The sequence below is a fragment of the Tamandua tetradactyla genome, chromosome 5, assembly GCF_023851605.1.
Source record: "Tamandua tetradactyla isolate mTamTet1 chromosome 5, mTamTet1.pri, whole genome shotgun sequence".
Lineage (NCBI taxonomy): Eukaryota > Metazoa > Chordata > Mammalia > Pilosa > Myrmecophagidae > Tamandua > Tamandua tetradactyla.
Genome location: NC_135331.1, coordinates 193,515,638 through 193,539,965, shown reverse-complemented (window position 1 = coordinate 193,539,965; position 24,328 = coordinate 193,515,638). Strand labels below are relative to the sequence as shown.

Below are 24,328 nucleotides of genomic sequence, written 5' to 3'. Positions count from 1 at the left end.
CGTGTCCGTCCGTCTGAAATGGAGCAGGGCTCTCCCGTGCCCCCCCGGGTGTGAACAGCGCAACGTGCCGCGACGGGCGGGGACGAGTGGGAGGTCCCGGAGGGGGGACGAGGCCCCGGGGAGGACAGGCGGCCCCGGCGCACAGAATCCCAATCTCGCGCCCTCGACATAATCTCGCGATGCTGCAGGAAGGTACCCTTTTGTAAACAGCGCTTGGTTAGGCGTTCTTTCCCCACTACAAATCTCGCGGCTTCCAGAAGACATCGCGATGCTTCCGCCTTCAATTATTTTCAGTTTCGTTCCTATGGCATAATTTTAAGGGTCACCTTTAAAAATACACAGTTTGGCATATGTTTTTTTTTTATGCTATTCAAAGGAATGTACTTATCTAGGAAGATAAAGAAATTAAAAAAAAAATCTTGTGTCAGAAGTGGGATTCGAACCCACGCCTCCATTCGGAGACCAGAACCCCCAGGATGAGGAAGCGTAGCTTGAGTCTGGCGCCTTAGACCACTCGGCCATCCTGACACACGGGAGGAGGGCGGGAAGGTGCTAGAGGAGACGCCGCCGCTCGCTGACGTGGCGCGAGAGAGAGGAACTCCGGGAGGAGGGGCCGGAGCGCACTTCAGGCTGCTGGTCCGCGCTGTTCCGACTGGGATCGTCCTCCAGTCCGGGCGGGAGCGCGTCGGGCCTCGACGCTGACGCGCGCGGTACGACTTGGCGTCTGCGGGACAGAACGCGGGCGCGGCGAGTCTTCGGCACAGGCCCGGGCCTGAGGTAAGGGGGATAGTGAGGAGAGGGACGGTGAAGAGGGGGAGGGCGAGGGGGGGGGGAGGGGGAGGGGGAGGAGGAGGAGGGACGGGGAGGAGCGGGATGGGGAGGAGGGGGACGGCGAGGAGGAGGACGAAGAGGAGGGGGACGAGGAGGAGGGGAGGGGGAGGAGGGGACGGGGAGGAGGGGGAGGAGAGGGAACGGGTAGGAGGGGGAGGAGAAGGGAGGGGGAGGAGAAGGGAGGGGGAGGAGGGGGACGGGGAGGAGGGGGACGGCGAGGAGGGGGGACGGCGAGGAGGGAGACGGGTTGGAGGGGGACGGTGGGGATGAGGAGGGGGTTACGGGTGAGGTGGAGGGGCACAGCCTGCCCCTCACCTTAACACTTCTCACCTTGACACTGACTTTACCGCACCCTGACCTTGACCCCCAGTCTCGCCCCCCGGCGCTGCACCGCTCTGAAGCTGGGCTTTAGTTTAAAGCCGGGTCGCGGCCCCGGGCGGTTGTGTGAGTTTCTGTACTTCGGCACTGTGAAGTGCACAGGGTAAGAGTGTAGGCTTGGACATTTTAGTTAGCTTTTGTCCTGACAAATCCGTATTTACCAACCACAATCGTCCTCTTGGTTCTGCTGGAAGCTCTGAGTGGGGAGGGGGCTTGGGTTAGACCCCGCCCGCCGCGCCCTGTGCCCACCTGGGAGAAAGTGCACGCGGTTGGGCCCCCCCACCCCCCAGCGCAGTCCTGCGCAGCTCCTTCCCGAGGCTGTCCTGGAAGGAAGAGTCCAGGAATGATTCCCGACACGACAGTGACCTCACGGAGAGTGAAAAATTTTTTTCCTACTGCAAAGTACACACAAATTGCAGGAGATACATCAAAAATAAAAATTATCCATAATCCCACCGTCACCATTTTGATGTTTTCTCTTCGTCCTGGGTCATGTAATAGGACTTATGCAAAAAAAAAAAGCAGGCAAACAAAATGGTAGCGTCCTACAGCTTTAAAAAATTAATGCATTAAAGGATACTCACGTGGAAAAAGAATGAAATGTGACCCCACCATACAGCATGCAAAAAAAAATGCGTTATGATCCTGTCGTCCAGTAAATATTTTTTCCAAAAGTTTTAATGACTGCAGATAACTGGCATTGTTGAACGTTGGATATTGTGAAGAACATTCTTGTGTAGATGATATTTTTAAATTATTAAATCTGACAACTACTTCCTTAAAGTTTGAAGTCGACTCAGTAGATCAAAGTTTGTCCCGTTTTCAAAGGCTTTTTGATATATAGTATTGCCCTCCAATTATTTAAAGCAATTTAGATACCCAAAACCTGCGTAATAAAGATACCATCACTAAAACCAAACCACAATAAGACACGCTGAACGGGTAAAAAATGGGCTTTATTAGTGAAGTTCAACAATTCATGGTTAAAAGATTTGTATATTACTTCCTTGGTGAACTGCTTTATTTGTATACTTGAACAAATTTTGTTGGTGTTCAGCTTTCCTAACTGATTCATAAGACCCCATTACATGAAAGAAAAACTGATACAGGTTTTACTTAGCAAGGCAGAAATTCCTATCCTTTACTAACAAAAGTCCCAAAGCTCCTTAACATTTATTTCCATCTCATGGAAACTGTGAGCTATAAAATTAAAAAGGTTTTCCTTTAAACCAAACCATGGCCCACATTTGGTGCCCTTGTACATCACCATGCCATACATTTATTTTATTCCTTGTCACTTTTTGTTCCATTGTTTTTCATTTTTTCTTTATGGCACATTAAACTGCTACTTTGATTCTGGTATACATATTGTTTTACCTTTCTTGAATAAGGTAGATGAGGTGTTTACTTACAATATTAATTATGCATTAGGAACGAGAAAGTCCCAGAGGCTGACTACATTTTTATAAAAGCATGAGAGGGATTCTGAAAGATTGACAAATTATTCTGAAAAGGAGGTGAAGAGAGTATTAAAAAGAAAAAAATTGACAGCCGTGGCCTACACCAACTTAAAACAGGATTTAATTCTCAACCTTGCAAATTAATCTCTTGACTGTTTTATGTGAGTATCATCAAAATGTCTGATTCTCTGCTATCATGTCCAGCATTTACTTTAGAATAACAGGGTTGAGTGGAAAGTGAGATGAGGATATATTCAAAATGGGATTGACCATAATTTGGTAGTTGCTGAAGTTGGGAGCTAGCATGGGGTTCACTAGACATTCTCTCCACTTCTGTGTGTGCTTACAGGTTTCTATGGAAAAGGGTTCCCAACAGGAAAGACAAAACAATTCACTGCCCATATGCTCAGCAGAAACATGTATGCTAATATTTTGATATATTTCTTTTTTCATTAACAATGGGTAGGTTGAAAAAGGTAAACTCTTTTACATTAAAAGATTAACATTTTGAAAATATATTTAGTAAAAATGTTAAGTACATAACATAACTTTAGTATGTATAAAGTATAAATACATCTTTATATATTTTCTAATTACATTCTTGTGTAGCACAAACCCCAAATTGGGTTTGGCAGTCACATCCCACACTATTATCTAGGCAAGTACTGTATTTGTTCTGAAGCTGGTATCTGGGAAAGAGGCATGAGTGTACCTTAAAGTGTAAAATCAAGCTAATAAGAAAGCCAGATCCGAGAAAGTTATACTTTTTCTCCAACAATGAAGGAAGCATATGTGGGGCAATATGGTCAAACTCATATTATTTGCATGTTTCAAAATCCAAAATAACTCCTTAACATCCTAGCAAACTAATTCCTCCACGATAATTTCACCAGCATTTGCTTGATTGGACTTTCTCAACCTCACGTTCAGGAAGTTAGTGATTCACTTACATTAAGTAAGTTAAAATTTTATTGCAGCACTCAGCTTAGTGAGCACAGGCCTCTGAGGCTCCAAAAAAGGGCACTTGAGCTACAAAAAGACAAGAGACCCCAGATTTCAGCTCCTCTCAGATCCCCGTGGTGCAGATGACTCCTGCAGCACAGGACGCTTCCCTTCTCTTCACAGTCCCTTGGTGTTCTCCACTTCTTTGTCATGTTTTCTTAATTGACTTTGCCATGTCCTCTTGCATGCTACCCAAGAATCAAGGTCAGCTGGTGCACCGGACACTGGTTATTTGAATCAAAGACTCATCTTTCATTTGTGAAGGACAGATAGCCTGCTCATCATTGGTACACTAGTGACCTTTCAAGTTTTGTTTTTGATTTTGCCAGGAGATGTGTGGTGATTCCCAACTATTCTCTTTGGTCTGGACCACAGATAACCAAAGGCGTTAACAAAAGGCTCTTGTTTATCATTCGACAGCTATTTAGTCTTAATTTCATACTGCCTTTAAGCTTGGGGTGCTATCACATGTATTGTTTCATCTCCTCATGTGGAGGGCAGGGCCATGTTCAGTTTCCCTTTCTCCTCTGCACCTGTCTCCTCTAGGCCCTGTCACTCTTGGACAAGATGCTCCTCTCTGCAGTTGAAGACAGACAGGCAGATAAGACTCACAAAGACACATACAGGAGGTATTTTCCTGAGGCAGCAAATGAATCGAGGTATGAGGGAATGTTAAGGCCCTGATGGGGAATTAACAATTTTAAATATTCTGAAGGAAAAACCAGGAGTCCACAGAGTCCTACACAGTCCATGTTAGAGGCCCAATCCTGATTCAGTTAATTCAAAGGTTGCTTACCTTTCTGCAGTTTAGCACATTCAGAATCATTTACAACATGCATTTAACTCCATTTGAAAAAATTTGTTTAATTAAAAAGTTGTAATTATATATAATTACATTAGTGCCTATGAACCCACCACAAGAACCAGGAGATAACTCACCTTATTTCCTCCTTTATTTCATCTTCCCAAATAGCCCACAAGTAACCATAATCCTTTTGTTCATATCATAAAAACAATGTTACATTCTTCCAAGGCTTTTTCACTCTGTATCATGTTAGTAATATTCACCCTTGAACATACATCCCTGGTGAAGCTGGAAGTAGCTTTGTTGAATCCAACAAGGTTGATAATTGCGGCTGTAGTGTCTTCTTTTAAGAGATACTGCTACAGTGTCCTCTTTGTGGACCCTTCTTCCTTCCTGCCCCTTTTAATCAAGTGGATGTAATTAAAAAGCGGAATGCACTTTTAAATGAGTCTCTTCATCGAATTTTCCAGTTGCAGATCCTCAAGTTTATAGTAAACACCCTCAACTGCTATACAGGAAGAACCCCAGGCCAGTGGAATGGCACTCTAAGGCATCAGTGCTCTGCTCTGCCCCTCATGCAGAAAAGCAGAGCCCACAGATTGAGGGGCAAGACAGACGTATGTGGTCCTACGTTTGGTGTAAGTACCGGCTCTGCTGCCTCCTAGCTGTGTGCCTTGGTACATTATTTTTGGTGCTTCAGTTTCCTCATCTGTAAAACAAGACTTCACACTCTGTCCTAAACATGCTGTTCTATACATATGTTAGTATTGTGTATGTATTTATAGCTCAAGAGTATTCCAAAAAGCCTTATGGGAGCCCTTCTTTATAGTACCTGGTTATGGTATTTCCCTTAAAACTGGATAAATAACCCTAGGAAGAAGGCTGTCTCAGCTGATCTTCCCTCAGCGCGTGAGCACCTCATTAACACCCAATGGTGCAGGCCAGCGGTGCAAGGTGGGGAGACCTGATTCTAGCCCTCAGCTTTGCTGTATTACTCCACTGGCAATCAGAAAAATGACTCGAGACAATATTCTTGTAGTGAAATTATAGGGTTAATCAATACAGAGCTGTAGTCTGTAGATGTCCAACACTACTTTCTCAGTACTCTGAGAAGGTCATGTTATCCAGGGAGAAGTAAAATATCAGTCAGAAGGGGATGCTGGATGCTTAAGGGAAATCAACAAAGAAACCTTTCCTCCCCCACACCCTTCTTTTAACTCACTTCAACATCTATGAATTCAATACTACTAAGACTGGGGAAACAACCACAATGTAAACAACATCCATACTCACTTTATTTTTGAACAGAGGGGCATGTGCCCAAAGAAAAGCAGGGCTAGACATGAGACATGAGAAGTTGCTCAGGATACTCTGCCTCAACCTTCTGACCCCAAAATACCTCATGATCCAATGGCTATGGGATGGAGCTGCCCTATTCCCCCATCCCCAAGGAGATGGAGAAAAGGAGGCAGCAAGTCCATGAGTCCCTGGAATATGCCCTAGAATGCTTCAGGGATGCTTTATGACTGACCGCCAGTCCACAAAAGAGACAGGGACAGGATCTAGGAACAATGGATGGTGCTGGGTAGAAAATCATCCTGGATGACAGATATCTAGCACCAGGATGCACTTTTCATTAGAATGGAGTAGACAAACTTTTGGGAAAGATACAGAGGCAAAGAGCACGTTGATTAGAACGTTATCTGAAAACAGTGGTGTGGCCCTTTGTCACCATTATCGTTAACATAACTAACCAAAACACAAACACATCTCTAATGAAGTTAATAAAACTACTGCAGATGGGAAACCAGGGGGAAAGGTGCTATTCCAGGAAGGAAAAACTGGAGTAAAGGGAGTCATGCTGACAGGGCCTCAGAGCTCCACTCTAGGTTCTTAAAAAGGAGCCCTTGTCCAGAAATGACAGCAAACACCCATGGTCACTATATGGAATCGAACCAGAGAGGCCAGGCTGGGCCAGGGAAGTGTATCTCAGTGGCTCTGCAGATCCAAACATTTCCCATATTCTTTAGCCCTTTCAGTAATGCATAAAACCAGAAGGTGTGAAACACTGGAGGTGGACATCTGATTTTTTTATTTCAGGGCAGTGTAATTTCAACATATCTCACAATTTGCCTGGGAAGGGAGAGGACAGTAGAACAAGGGCAGAAGTGGTAAGGATATCCAGCAGTGATGGACAGGAAAAGGCAAGGCCACAAGATGCCTTGTACCTGGGGTAGGATTATGGCCAACAGACAATGCAGCCTGAGTTCACCTTCTCTCAAGGGGAGGTCTCCATAGAATGACCATGATTCCCCACATGGCCGGAAAACCCATCAATCCCACTCATGGGGCAGATGACCAGAGGAGCTGCACTCTTCCCTCCCGAGTAACTCAGGCTGAAGTAGGGCCGGACAGGCCCACAGAAGGTAGCATGAGAAAAAGTGAAGGTGTGACACCTTTCTGTCACATTGTAGAAGGAGACCTCTCCAGCATCGTAGTCCAAGAAAATCCCCACCCGCTGGAGAGGGGTCCGCAGGGGAAGGGCAGTCATTGGGGAGGTAAGAGCCCAGTATTCTTTCCCATACCACAACGACACAGCCCAGAATCCATTCTGGGGGGCTGAGGTCACTCCACCTTTTCTGCACACCGAGTCTTCACAGACACCTATGGTCCACTTGGCCTTATCTCCCACCTCTACCTCCCAGTAATGTCTCCCAGCGATGAAGCACGGAGAGCCCAAGACACAGGGAAAAAGATTGAACCGCTCAGGGTTGTCAGGCAGGTCCTGCTGGAGGTAACTGTACCGCACTTGCCGCAGGTTATCGGAGAGGATCAGGCTGGGGTAGGCCGTGTCTGGGTCCAGAGTTACGTCCACTGCAGAGACACAGAGGGGAGGTCAGTCCTGAATGCCAGGAGATTCCACTTGTAAACAGCCAGCCTTTTCCCCTCCTCACTGAGGTGGAGATAAGAGCTTCCCACTACAGGCTGCATTCATTTTAGGATCAACTACCTCCTGAAGCTGCCCATTTCAAAAGTGACTGAATCTTTTTTAGCCACAATACTTTGAAAGTACTGCCATTTTACCCCCATTCTGTTTCCCATTGTAAACCACCGTATCCATTCACCGAAATTAAGGTTTTCTTACATGTATGTCAATGATCCAGATCTGAAAACCTCAGGGGCCAGAAGTTTTATAGAATTCAGACTATTACAGGTTTCAGAAAAGCTGTATAATCTATAATCAAATATTAATGGATTTGCTGTCACACATATGAATGTTCACCATTATATGAGATAAATAGTGCTACATCTCTTTTGGTTTTCAGTGTTTTGGGATTTTAGGATTTTAGATACTGGATTGGGAAACTGTACCAATTTGTCCACCTCTCAAGTCACTCTTTTATGTTCTTATTCCATGGGATCTTTACTGACCACATCCAGACCCTATTTATCTTCTTTAAGGCCCACGGCAAGGTCCACATCTTCCTCAAAATTTTTCTTAAGGTCAGTCTCCTTTCTCTTAAATCCCAAACTGTAAATCATCTGTGTTACCTACTCTTATATTTAATATAGCATCTTACTATCATGTGGTGCTTTCCTTCTTTAAAAGCAGATATATATTTTCATTTGCTCTTCACAAGTCCTGTTTAGGAGGAAGACTCAAACATTAATCCTCAGAAAACAAAGCTCAGACAGGCTAAATGACTTTCCACAAAATATTCATGACAAGCAGCTGGTGGAGATAACCAATAATCCTAGCTGCTCAATTCTTGGTTCAGCAATCTGTCCTCAGTAGTTGCTCTTCTCTTTCTTGTATCGTGGGTATGCCTCATACCTCCAAACAGACACTAAATGCCGAGGGTGGGACAGAGTCCTATATACACAAGGTACTCAATACTTGTTGAAAGAATTAACTATGGATCACAGTCAGCGGACACCAAATGAATAAAGACCCATAGGATGTAGAGTCTCTCTCTTCGTGACAAGGATTCCACGCAAGAGAAGGCAGCTGCGTCACAGGGCAGAAGGCATGAGGAGTATACAGCTCAGATTTGAGTACCTCTGGGAGCAGAGATCCACCCACTCTCCAAACCTTAAGGTAAAAAGGTGGTGGGGATGGTGGAGGGAGCTTCACTTTGCCCCCAGGCTCAGTGATGGGATGACAAGATGCCTGGACTTCCTTAGCACTCAGAACAAGAGTTGAGCTCAATCGCTCCTTCTGGAAGAACAAGTGCCTTTCCCAAAGCACAGGTCACCCGAGGCTGGGCAGGCAGAGCAATGCACCAGCAGCATCCTGCTTTTGGGGGAATGCACTTTCCATTTTATAATCCTCATAGCACCTGAGCTTGATTTCCCCCTGGTTCTAAGGCATTTCATGAGGCAAAATGTTGTAAACACACAGAAACAGAAACAACCAGTCATTTTGTTGTTGTCATTTATATTTTAACCATGTAACTGAAAGGATTGAGATTTTGGCAATTTCCAAAATTATTCGTGAGAGTAGACAGAGTCACAAGGACTTTTACTCTGTTCCGCAATATGGTTGTCTCCTGTCACCTACCTGAGTATAACTGGGCCTCTCTCAATTCTGAAAGGAAAGAGAAGAGACGTTAACAGAAGTGATACAGGTACTTACCAGAAATACATGGGATGGACCTTTTGTTGTCAAAAAGGAATGCTCTGTATTAGAAACCACAGGACCTCTACTGTCAGACACATACTGATTTCTTCACGCATAATTCCATCACTCAGCTAAGGGTTTTACGGGAGGAAGGAATGGGGACCTTGGGTGGAAGATAACCAATGCCTGGGACTGGAGGATACAGGTCAAACTGGGACAAGATGAAGCATCCCGTCTTTGGTGGGCCAGCTGGCTCTGTGGAGGAACACGTTCCAGGCCATACTACCAAGACCCTCAGCTTCTGTAAGCACCTCTGTTCCAGGGACACCCACTGCCGCTCTGGGGAAAGCAGTTCACAGATGGGTTCTGAGCCTTTTTTTTTTGCATCGGGAATCGAACCTGGGTCGCCCGCACGGCGGGTGAGAATTCTGCCACTGTACCACCATGGGCCACCCCTGGCTGAGCCTTTAAAGTGGCAGAAGAGAAGTAAATGAGAAGCAGAAGAAGGAGGGTCCTACCTGAACGAATCACTTCTCATAGCTAATGAATAAACAGTTTCTTCCTCTTTGTCTTGTTTGTGGAGGATATGGGTGCATCACCTCGATTTATATTGCTAGATTTCCCCCCAAAAGTGTAAATCTGAGAGACAATGTGAATAAGGATCCCCTATACACAATATGGCACAAATGCTAGATCCTGGGAAATGATCAGTGATTATGGGGAATTGCAATTTATAAGAAATAAAAAAAGGGTTTATCTACATAAAAGGATTTTACCCCACCAGACAAGAATTTGGCATGAAGTATAACCAAATCCTAATGCATATGGCTCATGAGCAAAAGTTTTAGATCTGGGAAAAGTATACCCTCAAATGCCTAGAATATGTTACTTAACATATAAGCATTGTTTAGTTTGTCAGGCTCCATTCTAAATGCTTTAGAAATGGTAACTCATTTAACTTCACACCTTTTGAAGTAGGCAGTATTATGTTCCTCATTTTACAGATGAGGAAAGTATGGTACAGAATCTGTAGAAATGGCAGACACAGGCCTGGAAGCAGCTCGACTCCCGAATCCTCATTTCAAACCTCTGGGTTGTGCTGTACAATTGCACCCTGGTCAGCACCCGCGCCCAGGGCAGCAGGACGTGGCAGTTACCCTTCAATGCGGGCTCAGATAAAATGGAAGTAGGATAGAGTTCTGTTCATGAAAAATTATAATAACCAAACTAACTCTGGATTAATTTCTGTATTGCACATTTTTCTTCTCCATCAGTGTAAACCGAGAACTGAATGAATATAGTTATGAGCCTTCAACGTGAAATAAGAGGCTAGTAATTAAAAAATTTAAGACAATAGGAAGATGTAAAATTTTGGGATGGCTGGCCAGTAGTTATCACCCCTTTCCCATTTTTCCACATGTTTAATGGAGATATTTTATTCCAGGACATGTCAACATCAAATACCCATTAAGGTGAAAAACTTACCTTGGATTTTCTCCATATCTGACTGCATTTTTTCTATGAGGAGAAAAGAAAACGACATTCAGTTTGTATCCAACTACCTGGCTGGAAAACATATCTTCTCAGTCAATACACAGATATTCACAGCATAAATCCATTTTCCCTCAAGATCCCTCTCCCACATTACCAGTGAACTGCTTCAGACTCTCAGTCAAGAACAGACATTTCTGGGCAAAAATGTGGATTTTCTCTTGCAAATCTGGAGGTGTGATCCAGGGTTCAGGAATTCTGATTCTTTCAGCCCTAAATTTAAAAAAGAGAAAAAAGAGTGAAATGTCTTTCCCAACTCCATGGCTTTTCAGATACAGAAAAAGGGTGGGCCAAACTGTCAAATACATGTGAGCAGACTTTGAAACCAGCCACTACATCTTTTCCCGTTCTTGCCCTCTAGATTCTGCTTCTACAGGCAGAACAGGGCAGCATCTTACTTGTTTCAGTGCTCCCTCAATCACTGAACTCAGGGCTTTTCAAAGAGTAAGTCCTCAAAAACAGTTTACTGAATTAAATCAAATATAAGGCTGACTTTGCCAGGAGGCACTGGACTCCATGACAAAGCCCTTGATGGTGGTGTGGAGCTGGATGCACCCAGAAAACATGTTCTTGAAACCCGAGGGAGCAGTCAGAAGCTGAACCATGGTGGAAGCCAGCGGCAAACGGAGGCCAGGAGGCACAGTCATGTGCCATGTGCCAAAGTAAGGACCAAGGCTCGCTGGCAGCCAGCCCCAGAGCACCAGTGTTTGGGAGAAAGCAATGCCTTGATGTGGACTTCTATTTTAGCCTCAAAGCCATGAGCTAGTAAATTCCCACTGTTTAACCCAAGTTACTTCATAGTATTTGCCTGAACAGCCCTGGAAACTAACAGTAACAACTATCCAGATTCCTCAGCCTTCTGAATGTAGGACCTCTCTGGAGTAAACCCAACTACCTTCCCCCCACAAAGGTGTCTATGGCAGACTGCTAACTGCTTATCCAATATCCCTTCTTCAACATTCAAATTGTACTGGGCTGTCCAGCCTCCTTTGCAGATAGCTGTGACCAAGAGGTTAAAAAAAAAAAAAATCTTGTGGTAATCTGGGACATCAGCTTATTTTAGATATCCAAACTCAATCCTTAAAAGCCATTAAGGTACTAGGATCTGAGGGGTCTACCTGCATAATACAGGGTCAGAGCAAGACTGGCATAAAAAAGTAGCAGGAAAAGGCAATATGTCCTTAGATCATCTGGCTGGGACTTGTAGCTGCCCCAACTCATCTCCACGTCAGGGACTCTTAACCTTAATCCTGTTTATGTGATTCTATCCCCACAGCCCTCCCAGTCAACCTCCCCATCTTTATGAGGCCCCATGCATATTCAGAGACCATTTTCTCCTCTGCAGTTTCTTCCCATTACCTCAAATGCTCCCACGTAGTCAAGCACTTTCCTCTGGATGTTCTTCCCTATTCAGAAATTTAATCAACTTCAAAGCCCAGATCCCTCAAAGTCGGTCTCCATTCCTGTAGGCATTCCTGACCCCCACTTATCCTCCCAAGGCGTATCCTCCCTGCCCTTGCCATCTGCCCTGCAGACATAACTCAGCCCTGGCTTCTTGCCCATTCTGAGCTCTTCCTGCTCACTCATGTCCCAACTCCCAGAGTGTACCACCTCCATATGATGGCAGGATAGAGAAATAACCAGAATAAGAGTCAGAACCCAGGTGGCTCATCCTCATTACAGAACTCTGAACTGTTCATACCTTCCTTAGGTCTCATTTTTCCCAATAAGAGGGGAAAAAGGATAACGAAAGGGACCAAATTCTGGAAATTTTAAGTTGTCCACCATCCCCAGGCTCTGGCCTCTTCTCAAGAGGTACAAGTATGAGTAAGAGTCTGCCCACACTTGATTTACCTCCAGGGAGAGAAGAAACTGTACCTGCTCAATGTGTCCCCGATGTCCTACAAGAGAAAGAAAAGGACAACCATGAGAAGTCATACAACAATTCAACTTTCTTTTACAAATGTTTGATGAAAATCAGCTATGGGCTGGGAGAAGCCAGGAGACAAGAAACACTGAACCATAGCACTCGAGGAGCTAAGCTCGGCCAGAGGGGACTGGGGCGCGCACAATCTCCTGTTCCAGCATCTGCTCTGCCCACCTTCTGCACCACCCATCCATGGCCAAATCCAATGGTCATTTCAAATTTACTAATTCAAACACCGACCCTTGGACCACAATGCCTATCTAGTTTGCTTTGACTTTTTTAATGTGAAGTAATTTCAAATTGACAGAAGAACTCGGTACAAAGAACATCTGTATACTCTTTTCCCAAATTCACCAATGTTTAACAGTTCACCAAATTAATTTGCTCTATCATTTTTTCACGTTCACTCGCACACACATATATTTATAAATCTTCAGAACTCTTTGCAAGTCCATTGTTTATAAATCCACCTTTCACACTCTAATCAACTGTCTCAGTAATTTTTTTTTCCCCAGTAATTCTTTAGAGCTAATGCCCTTTTTTTCCCAGAGGTAATCCAGGACCACACACTGCCTTTAGTTATTGTGACACGTGTCTTTAATTTGGAACAATTTCTCAGCACTGATCTGTCTTTCGTGACATTGACATTGTTTAAAAATAGAGGCCATTTCAGATATCTTGCCTCCCGATCTGTGAGGGAATAAATCATTGTTGTTTTAAGCCACCCAGTTTATGGCAATTTGTTACAGTAGCCACATGAAACTAACACGCCAGTGTAGTAGAATGTTGATAGGCAAGTTTCAAAGACTCAAGGCTCCCTTTTCCTTTCTATCCAGATAAAAGAGTAAACGTGCAGTGAAAAGAATGCATTCATTTATCTAACAATTATGTATTGAATATCTAGCAGACAATATGATAAAGCCCCAGGAATTTAGTTAAACAAGAAAAATATATTCCCAATTCTAAAGAAAAAAAAAAAGGCCAATTATCTTATACAATGTCTCTCATGATCAAATTCAGGTTGAACCAGCGCTGCTAGTGTGCTGTCCTCCTAGAGGTGCGTGAGCTTCACGTGCCCCTTGCCCCTTGATGGTGACGCTGATCCCTCAATGGTGATTCTGACTGTGATCACTGTATAACTATTATTTTTCTTTTTCTAATTAATAAGTAATCTATAACTGATACCTTGAAATTATGGAAACATATTAATCCTCATCAAACTTTCCCCTCTTAGATTTAGCATTCACTGATATGTCTGAATTTTACTATGGTGGGTGCCAGAATGTCAGTTTTTTAACTTCACAATTCCTTCTCTATTAGTTTGAGATTCTACTGTAAAGAACCTTCCCTTCATATTTATATTAGTATAGGCTCACAGATTCTTATTTTATTCAGTGAGTTGGAATCACTACTGTTTTTATTTATTGTAGTGCACAAAATGTCTGAGAATTAGCCAAAGGGCATCCCTTCAAACTGGCCCATCATTTTTCTAATCTGAGTCATCTGGATTCCTTTTGATGGGGAATGGCGTTTAGAAGTCGTGATCTGGGTATCAGTTGTGGTCTCTGCTATGGGGTGTCATTGCTTTTAATCCCTTTTAGTGTTAGAGAGCTGGAAACTCATGAATTTACGTTATTATAAGCAATTCCAATCCAACCCCATGAAGTTTCTTGATTCCCTATTTGTAAATCATTAGATTTACCCCTTTGCTCTATTCTTCAATGCACCTATAAGTTTCATAAGTACTATACCCACACCGCTACCAAAAACAAACAGAACTTCATAAGAAGTTAAACTCAAGATATTTTGCAACTTTGTTCTTTAGATTGAGAGTACATAGTCAAAGCATATTCAAAAGCTACTTAGTTTTTATTTCCCTTTCAGGTGATTATACCATTCATTTAAAATAAAGTTGGGCTCAAATAATTTTAGGGTTTTTACTCCATCCTTGTTGATTTAATTTTTTAAAGATATGAAACAGTAACACCAAAACTATACAAAAGATCTAATCAAAGAAGTGTCACTCCCTTTCCTAGCCCCTCTATCCATTCTCCCCATCCCTTTGCTTTCTGTTTATCCTTCTAGTGTTTCCTTTGCAAAAATAAGCAGATGCATGTATTTCCCAATTTCCTCTTCTCTGTTACACAAAACGTGTATTTTGTACTTTTTTTTCTTTCCCTTAACAATATATCCTGTGTGCTCATCTGAAACTGTTGTGCACCGCAGAAAAGTCATGCTCTTTCATCCTGATTCAATATTGCTGCCTGATAACTTCTGATCAGGTGATTTCCATGGAGATGTGTCCCCACCCATTCAAGGTGGGGTCCTCACTGGAGCCCTGTAAGAGGAACCATTTTGGAAAGAACTTCAGAGCTGAACCAGACAGAGATGTTTGGCAATGAAGAAGGAAAATGCCCCTGGGAAGCTGTTTGAAACCAGAAGCCAAAGGACCAGTGGCCACCACATGCTTTCATATATTCTCCTTGCTTTACATACAATAAGGAATGGGGAAGGGAAAGTGGGAGGACAGAGAAAATTAGGCTGAGGCAGTCAGGATGCGGAGATTCGTTAGCTCCTTGGCGCACAGGGGCTGAGCTCTGGAGTGCCGCAGGCAGTGAACACCTCCTGTCTGAGGCTGAAATACACCTCTCTCCTGCCTCCCTTTTGCAATCGTGCAGGGTGCTGGTTTCACTGATTCTAGGTCAAACCAATTTCAAAACTGTTTCCATCAAAATGGAACCCGCGTGGCCGGCCTCACTGGTCCTGCGTGGTCCCGCAGGCGCTGTGGGTTTGGCAGGCAGCATCAGGCGCAGCGGGGACACACCTGGACCCCCGCTGGGCTTCCTGAGGTGTCCTCAGCCACCGCCTCGCCCTAGTAGCTGCAGGTGGGCAGCGAAGGCACCGCGGTACCGACGGGCAGCCCCCAGCCCCAGGCCCCGCTGCCTGTCCCCCAGGCCCCACGCCCATCCCCAGACTCAGTGCCCACACCCTTCACCATTCCAGCCACCAGAGCTGCACGGTGCCCACTGCCCCCACGGATCCTCGAGGTCTGAGAGCGAGTCGCTCTGTGTAGCTGTGTCCTCACACACCTTTGTGCCTTCAAAGTAAATCCCTAGAAGGATTCTTGGCCAAGTCCATCCATAAACAGAGTTTTCTGAGATACTGCCGAATTTCCCTCCCACGGGGTTAATACCTTGCATACCCGCCAGCTCTGCTGTTTCGGTTCCCCACTGCTTTATCAACATTATTAGGTTAAAAATTTGTTGCCATTTTAATTAGTAAGAAAGGGTATTTTAGGGTGTGTGTGTGTGTGTGTGAGTGTCTGTGTGTTAATGTTGATGGGTGAATTTAATATAATTAAATTCAGGTGAAGCTGACACTACTCATGGTGAGAATTTGAACTTTTTCCTTTGATATTACTTTTATCCCTTAAATTAACTCACAGCTTTAATGAAAAGCATTGATAGACATTTTATAGAATCGTTATGGATTGCTTCTTAGCATAACAAATTGTATCTAATGTGAAATGAATTGTGATTTTGATCTCTTTTGCTTTGTGACTATCTCTTAGGACTAAAGAATAATGGTAAGTTCCTTTTGTTTTTGCTTAAGTTTGATATACTTCCTCTTAAATATTACTCTAAGTGAACCATACATTAAATTTTTAAAATGAACAACTCTTAACAAGCCAGTCAGATAATGTTATCATTTTAGTGTGGTTCAATTTGCATTTTTTGTAGCACAGCTGAATATTTTTTCATGTCTTGTGACTTGTCTGTTCATAACTGTTGCCTATTTTTCTATAGAATTTTGGTCTCTTCCCTGTCAACTTAAAAAAATTATTTGTGTATCAGGGCTGTTATTTTTATCTATGATATTTGTTGCAAATATTTTCTTTGAATTTGGTGCCAGTCTTATGACTGGTTACAATGTGTGCTTGTGTCTTTCCATGGGGTATTACCAACTGCTTTAACTTATAGGCTTTGTTTTAATATATAATAGCCCCCCACCCCCACCCCACACACATACCTCTTCTTACTGTGTGTATCCTATTTGTATGTGCTCATTTTTCTATCTGAGCTTGACTACTGATTTGTCTTTAACAATACTGAAAGACTTGTTACTATTTTTATTGGGACTGAATTAAATCTATAAATTAACTTATGGAGAAATGACAATTTGGTAAATGTCGAGATGTCTTACCCGAGTACAAAAGATGTCTTTTCATTTGTTTAAGTCTGTTTTGAGTCTTTCAGGATGTCCTACAATTTTCTCTTAATAGTTTTTTATGCATTTCTCCTAAGTTTATTCCTAGGTATTTTATTTTATTATTTTTTTGTAATTAGAAATGGGTTTTTCTCTTCTAATATGTCTTCTAATGGTTATCTGTATTCCCTTTGTATGTTAATTTTACATCCTGCCTGTGTAGAATTATATCATTAGTTTTAACATTGATTCTCTAATTTACAAGCATATAATCATACCATCTGCAAATAAGATAACTTCTCCATGTCTTGGGCCTCTATAACTGTTCCCTCTTATCTAACTGCATTAGCTAAAATCTCCAGTACAATATTAAATAAGGTTAGATGATAGTGTGTATCTTGCCTTATTCCTGATTTAGAGGCAACGCTTCTAGTGTTTCTCCATTAGGATTCAGCTAGCATTTCCAGTGACTGCTGCGCTAGCCGCTTCTGTTACCATCAACACCTCTTTCCCTGCAATGGAGCCAACTGGCCTCTCTTTCTCATCATCCAGCTTCAAACTGAAGGTCAATCTCCTCAAAATTATACTCATAAATACCTTCTGTCTTTAAAAAAAATTGTTTAAACCCTCAAGTCTAGTGCTCTCACTGGCAGCACATAATTGGAATAATACTTTGGAGACTAACATGGCCCCCACACAAGGATGATACAAAAAATGCCTAAAGCATTCTATATTTTTAATGTTCCTAGCAGCCTAATTCACAGTGATCAAAAGGTAGATGGAGGGGTGCGAGGGCAGTTCAGTGGTAGAATTCTCGCGTGCCCTGCAGGAGACCCAGGTTTGATTCCCAGCCCATGCACCTCCCAAACAAAGAAATAAACAAAACAAACAAAAAATTCAACAAATGGTGCTGCAATCATGGGATACTCACAAGGTAAAAGAATGAAATGTGACCCCGCCATACAGCATTCAAGGAAAAAAGGTGAATGGAAACGATCCAAATGCCCATCAACTGACAAATAGTTAGATAAAGTGTGGTGTTTCTAATCAGTGGACTATTACTCAGCCATAAAAATGAATGAAACAGATAGATGCTACGACACAAATGAACCTTATATACTTTCTGTGTGCCTGCACCGGAGGAGTCAAGGTCTGAGGATGCAAAGTTGCCAAGAAAGCCACACAACAGGCCACACTGGTCCCACCCAGAGGACGATCCCAGAGAAAGCAATCCTACTGTCTCACACACCAAATGGCTTTCCCATACTTGAAAAAGCAATTTCTGAGCTTCCTTTCATTCTTCAAAGCTCCTATTTTCCCTAGCCACTTCTCCACAGCAGCCGATGATCCTGCTCTCCAGTTTCAAAATTGAGTAAGAGCCATCAGGTTTCTGCTTCCAAACCTCACAGCCTGTCTGCACACAGCTTCCCACCCTCCTTTCTTCCCATACAACAGAGAAGCTTCCTAAACGAACTCCTGCACCTGTGCGTTACTTCACGCTCCCTCCTGCCCCCCACCCCGGGAAGCAGCACACTGATACATCCACTGTTTGTTACAGCTTCAATGTCTCTTCTTACCTGGACCCTGACGCCATACACTTTGCTCCCCATACATTCTTTTAAAACGGGTTTCACTCATTTCTTTAAGCATTCTCTACCCACGAAGCCCTGGTCTGACCTCATCTCGAAGTACGCTCTCAGGTCCCTTTCAGGGCCCTATTCCCTGAGGCAGCCATGCACTCTTGTGGTCTCCTTTCGCCCCACCCAGCCACCGCTCAGCTCCTCGGACGTGGCTCCTACACTCTGCGCTGCACTGCGGAGCTCTAGGTGGTCATCACTGGCAGCCGCCTTTCAAACCAGTGTGCCAACTTATCCCCTCACCCCATTCAATGGCATTTATCAATGCCGTGGATAACCGCCTACTCACCCAACTGTGATCTCTATATTAGAACATAAATTTTGAGAGTGCTTATTCATGTCTTAACCCCAATCCTAGAATAATGCCTGACCCAGAGCACACACTCAGGTAGCATGTGTTTAGTGGACACATGACAGACACACATGGCTCCTTCCCGTAGTCTTGCTGGGTTAGGTTTCCTGCAGCTCTATCACCTGCTACCAAGGGTAAATCCCAGAACTGTTCCAGCTCACATTCCTGCTCAAGTGCTTACTGTTCTGTGGCTGTGGCAATGCACAGTCCCTTATAAATAGTAAACGGTGGGTTAAGTGTCAGCTGTTCCTCAATGGGCTTCTACAAGTGCATGTTACAATTACAGGACGCTGGACTGAGAAGGGTCCCTCTGTTCATGATGAGCAGATGCGGCCACTAGGCCAAGATAGGTTAAAAGCCCCGTGCACATTCAGCCTACACTCGTCAGTGCAGGGCAGGCCTGGGCATCAGGTTTTTTTTTTTTTTTTTACTAATTTTTAAGTTAGAAAAAAATAAGACAACAAAGAAAGACAAACATTCTTAACATATGATCATTCCATTCTACATATATAATCAATAATTCACCATATCATCACATAGTTGCATATTCATTATCATGATCATTTCTTAGAACATTTGCATCAATTCAGAAAGAGAAATATAAAGAAAACAGAAAAAAATTCATACATACCATACCCCTCACCCCTCCCTTTCATTGATCACTAGCATTTCAATCTAAGTTTATTTTAACATTTGTTCCCCCTATTATTTATTCTGATTCCATGTTTTACCTGTCTGTTGATAAGGTGGATAAGAGGAGTGTCAGATACAAGGTTTTCCCAATCATACAGTCACACTGTGAAAGCTAAATCATTATACAATCATCTTCCAGAAACATGGCTACTGGAACACAGCTCTACATTTTCAGGCAGTTCTCTCCAGCCTCTCCATTACATCTTGACTAACAAGGTGATATTTACTTAATGCATAAGAATAACCTCCAGGATAACCTCTCAACTCTGTTTGGAATCTCTCAGCCATTGACACTTTATCTCATTTGGCTCTTCCCCCTTTTGGTCGAGAAGGTTTTCTGAATTCCTTGATGCTGAGTCTCAGCTCATTCTAGGGTTTTTCTCAATACCTTGAGGGCATCAGGTCTGTTAACTGCCCTTTCCAGGAGACAGTGCAACCGACTGAACCAACCTGTATCAACTGGAGCTTCCAGTGTCTATGTTTTCCCTCCATCTTAACCAATATGGAGTCTGGCAAGCCCTTGCTGCACCAGCAGACTTACTAACAGGGTGACAGGAGGTTCTGGGCTTTGCCTGGCAAAGGAAAGACTATTTTCAGCAGAAAGCCTCTGGGTAGGGCTCTCCCAGGCTGCCTGCAGGAGCAACCTGATGGGTCTCCGACCTTACCTGCAGGAGCTCCCTGGTGGGCTGCTGCTGCTTCTCCTCCAGCTGGGCGATCAGACCACTGAGGTGGGAGATGTTGCAGGAGAACTGGGTGATGGCACCACTGATACTGTTGTAGATGGCCAGGTCGAGCTCCTCCAGGCGGGCCAGGAGGCGGTACTCATGCTCCTTCAGGGAATGATACAGCTGCTCAAATTCCCAAACTATCTTCTCCCTCTCCATCTGCGTAAGGCTCTGTGCAAGCGACAGAAGAGGGCAGTGAAGAGAGGAAAGGCTCCCTTCTTTTACTCCCCTTACAATCGTACCATTTCATCCACAGGATATTCAAACAAGCAGCCGGTACCTCACTCACCTGTTAGAGCCTTTACTGAGTCTCTCTAATGGCCAGGCCTGAGTTAGCTCAGTGAAAATTAAACAGTCCCTGTCCCTGACAAACAGCCAAGTGAGACTCAGGTTTGTCTGATACACATAATCACTGATGGTCAATTAAAAGACAGGCGACACCCTTGGGTGGGAGAAGCTGGTACAGCCCTCACAGAAGTTCATCCCGGGTTCTGCAGGATGAGCAGGAGTTCACCAGGTAGGCGACAAGCAACAGTGTTTTCTAGGCAGGAGAAAACCTGGGCGACAGAGTGGGAGAGAAGGCGTATGGATCTGTCTGACCAGAGCACGCGAATGGTGAGGCAAGAGGCAGAAAAGGGAAGGAGAAACCAGATCCTGCCTCACCTGGCAAGCTAAAGAGCAGGGGCTTTTTTTCCCAAGGAACTGGAAGGCGTGAAAGCTGTCACCCAGGGAAGTGCCGTGGTGGGCTACATGCCCTGTGCAGGATGGTTTGAAGGCGAAAGAGAAACACCACTCATCTCAGTATTCCTCTTATCCCTCTCTCCACGGTGGCCTGGGATGAATGATCTGGCACAACTCCTCCCTCAGGGCCCGTGTGATCCAGACGCTCTGTTTTCAACAAGCCCACCCCAGCGGCTCTGGAGGTTCTGTGACTCCCGTCCTGAAGTGGACCCATTTCCAGCTCACCTCCACTAAGGCTTTATTCTAAAACGGGTCAGCAAACACGGCTGCAGAGAGCGAGGAAAGTTTTACTAGGACACAGGCATGCCCATTCATTTAAGTGCTGTCTGACTATTTTTGTGCTACAACGGTAGGCTGGGTGGTCATGACAGAGACTGTACGTCCTGTAAAGCCTAAAGTACTTCCTCTCTGGCCTTTTACAGAAAGTTTGCTGACAGCTGGTTGAAACACCCCTTCTCAGGAGATGTGCTCCCATCCACTCTCCCTCTCAGTCACTCACTGCAACTCGGTGATGCACACACGCCCTCATTTATAAATCCTTTCCACAAGCTCACTCCTCTCCTCAGCTGGAAAGTCATTCAAAGACATAAACTATAAAATATAATCTCAGCAACAGAAAATTAAAATAGACACTAAAGATCAACTCAATGGTGCTTCTTGAAGGAGGGCCCATTGGAACCGTGGTAGGGACAATTCTGCCTGGCACAGGACACCGTCACTCCTTGCCCCCTTCCGAGATGCTGTGACAGCCACAGAAATGCTCACGGGCTTGGGGGGGAGGGCTGGGCACCACTGGCCGTGATTACAAACCATCAGTGGGTCCAGCCTACACGCTCCACAGATCAGCAAACTGAGGCCCTGGCAGGTTATGGCTCTGCCCATGACGCAAGGGGTGGGAGGAGTGCCAGGGGGCAGACCTGGACGCCAAGCCTGTGCTCCACGACCTGCGCCCAGGTACACTGGGCTGCTCATTCCGACAGAGTCCATCCAGGCCCACTGAGAAGGTTCTCCACCCATCAGGCCTATTTTCAAGCCAGGGGAGCTGAGGTCTCAATGCGCGGTGCCAGCACAGCAAGGGGGAAAAATTCCTGCCAACAAACTTAATACTGCAGGAAGATGATGACAAAATTCCTATTGATGGGAGAAGATGACAAAATTATTCACAAGTGGGACTATCCACTACTAGTCCAAGAGTTTACTTTTCAGGTGCAAATATCTCTACTAGGAGGGGATTTGTAATATTTTTATTTATTTTTAAACAAAACAGCAGTTATTTTTTTCCCCTCAATTTTCAAAACAAAACCCACAAATACCCCAATCAGGAACTAGCATATCAGCCACTGGGCAAGCCCTGGGAGCAAGGAGAGAAGGCAACAGAGAGCAAAGCTCAGGGCTGAGGAGCTGTGAAGGCAGCAGCTCAGAGAAAAATCACCCATGTGGCCCTCTGCAGAAGCCAGCAGCTGACACCTACAGCAGGTCAACTCTCCAGACCCTGGCTCCAGAATCTTTTCCCCAAATGCGGGAAAGGATCTGGTTTTCCTTTGGGTGTGCAGGGGAGTTCCCAGCTGCCCTGGGGGTTGTCCTGACCTGCATCTAACAACTCTCAACACCCTGGCGGGGAGAGCAGTGGGCAGCAGAAGCAGTGTCAGCTGCGCGCTGGAGCAGCACTCACCAAGAGTTCCGCTCGCGCCTGCTCCCCTTGTGCCCTCCGCCTCTTCTTCAGGTCTTTCACTCTTTTTAGGTGATCCAGTTGGTTCTGGATTTGTTCCTGAGAAAAGCATGACAGTTGGGCAGTACAAGATGAGGCAGTGCTTTACCTCCGCGCCGCTGCTCTGTCACAGATGGACCCCACACTCCTGGTGCTGGGCCTGCCTTTGGACAACATGGCCACCCTCAGTGCAGGGCGCAGGGGCCAGCGCCACCACGCTGCTCCTTGGTCACTTTGTGTCTCACACAGTGGGTCTCCCCCTGCCTCAAGAACACTGCATGGTCTCTGGAAATGCAGCTAGACTAAGGAGTCAAGGCGTAACTTCCACAGGTGAGAAGGTGCAGCAGGGGTGAATTCACCTTCCCACCTACTCAAGGGTTCTGAGCCCAAGTGAATTAATTTAGGTGAAAACACCATAGACGTTAAGTGACTGATCATGCATGAAGTGACAGACTCACATTTTAAAATGCATAATTGCAAGTGTGTTGCTGCATCCCTCATATGTAGAGAAGACGCCACAGCAGCCTGCAGTCCTTGAATGCTACCTTACCACCGTTTGAAGTGTAACGCTTCGTTTCCTTGTTAAGGTTTAGCTGTGTGAGTCTGTTGGCTCAACAGTTGGCAAAGGCCACCCCCACCCCCACCCCCACCCCCACCCCCACCATTTCACTTAATCTTCATGAAAATTGTGCTGTTATTCTCCACGAGTCTCAGAAATGTTAAATGACCTGCTCGAGCAGTCAGGAGCCGTGTTCCTTTCGGTGGAGAGGAAATGCTGACAGAGCTCGGTGTGTGCGCAGCCAGCCAGCGTCTGCGTGGATTTCGCGGAAATCACCCGGGAGGGCAGGGTGCGCGGGGCGGGGGCCGGGGGCGCGCGGATGCGCGGGCCGGGGGGCGCGGGCGCACGCACACCTGGCACTGCCAGGGTGGGGCCCGCGCGGCTGTCTTTGTGCGGACGGTCTCCCCCAAGCCTTCCATGCAGGCCACGGGGGAAGGGGCGGGCTGGGGGGCCTCTGGCTCCCTCGCAGCCACAGGTTTTCCTCCTAAAGCCGGGCGCGGAGGCTCAGAGCGGACAGGGAGGAAATGACGGCTGGGAAGCACGCGTCCGGCTCGGCCATTTTCTGGGCGGAATGAAAGGGAAGCCCCCGGGCGCCCGCGTCCCTTTGTCCAGCCAGGTCCCGAGCCCCCCGCCGGCGCGCTGGGCGCTCACCTTGAAGCCGTCCACCGCCTCCTCGAGCGGCAGCACGCTGTGGCCGCGGTGCTCGCGCGAGCGGTCGCACACCACGCAGATGGGTGTCTGGTCCTGCTCGCAGTACAGTTTCAGCGGCTCGCGGTGCTTCTCGCACCCGCCCATCTCGCCGCCGGGCCCCGACGGCCGCTCGGAGCGCAACTGCCGCACCAGCTGGGTCACGTTGGCCAGGTGCCGGTTGGGCCGCATGTGCCGCTGCGGGAAGGTCTCCCGGCACTGCGGACACGACACATTGGTCTCGGCGGCGCCCCAGCAGCGCGCGAGGCACGCGCAACAGATGTTGTGGCCGCAGTCGAGCATCATGGGCTCGGCGAAGTACTGCAGGCACACGGGGCAGGTGGTCTCCTGCTGCAGGCACTCGGCCACGCTCCCGGAGGCCATGGCGCGCGCCCGCGGGGGCGCCCGGGCATGGGCCCCGCGCTGAGGGCTGCGCTCCCGCGGG

General features: G+C 45.7%; 1 protein-coding gene, 1 long non-coding RNA gene, 1 other non-coding gene and 1 pseudogene across 5 annotated transcripts; 2 read left to right on the top strand and 2 right to left on the bottom strand.

Annotated features, from left to right (window-relative positions):
* Positions 1-360: 360 nt before the first annotated feature.
* On the top strand, positions 361-15,484 carry LOC143685208 (uncharacterized). Of its 2 annotated transcripts, XR_013176467.1 has the most exons (4): positions 361-777; positions 4,218-4,330; positions 4,947-8,575; positions 10,542-15,484. It is a non-coding gene; the product is annotated as an uncharacterized LOC143685208 (long non-coding RNA). The 2 variants fall into 2 exon arrangements; XR_013176466.1 differs by having other exon boundaries at positions 372-777; positions 4,947-15,484.
* TRNAL-CAA (transfer RNA leucine (anticodon CAA)) lies at positions 423-528 on the bottom strand. The gene is made up of 2 exons: positions 491-528; positions 423-468 (listed from the first exon to the last, which is right to left on the bottom strand). It is a non-coding gene; the product is annotated as a tRNA-Leu (tRNA).
* On the bottom strand, positions 6,552-24,306 carry TRIM27 (tripartite motif containing 27). 2 transcript variants are annotated; one of them, XM_077162922.1, is made up of 8 exons: positions 23,848-24,306; positions 22,602-22,697; positions 20,129-20,359; positions 12,503-12,549; positions 10,746-10,861; positions 10,583-10,615; positions 9,038-9,064; positions 6,552-7,350 (listed from the first exon to the last, which is right to left on the bottom strand). In XM_077162922.1, exons 1-8 carry the CDS (start codon positions 24,265-24,267, stop codon positions 6,755-6,757), a joined length of 1,566 nt encoding a protein of 521 aa, XP_077019037.1. In that variant the 5' UTR covers positions 24,268-24,306; the 3' UTR covers positions 6,552-6,754. The 2 variants fall into 2 exon arrangements, with proteins under 2 accessions (XP_077019037.1, XP_077019038.1); XM_077162923.1 differs by having other exon boundaries at positions 12,527-12,549.
* On the top strand, positions 17,419-17,519 carry LOC143685419 (U6 spliceosomal RNA; annotated as a pseudogene).
* Positions 24,307-24,328: the final 22 nt, after the last annotated feature.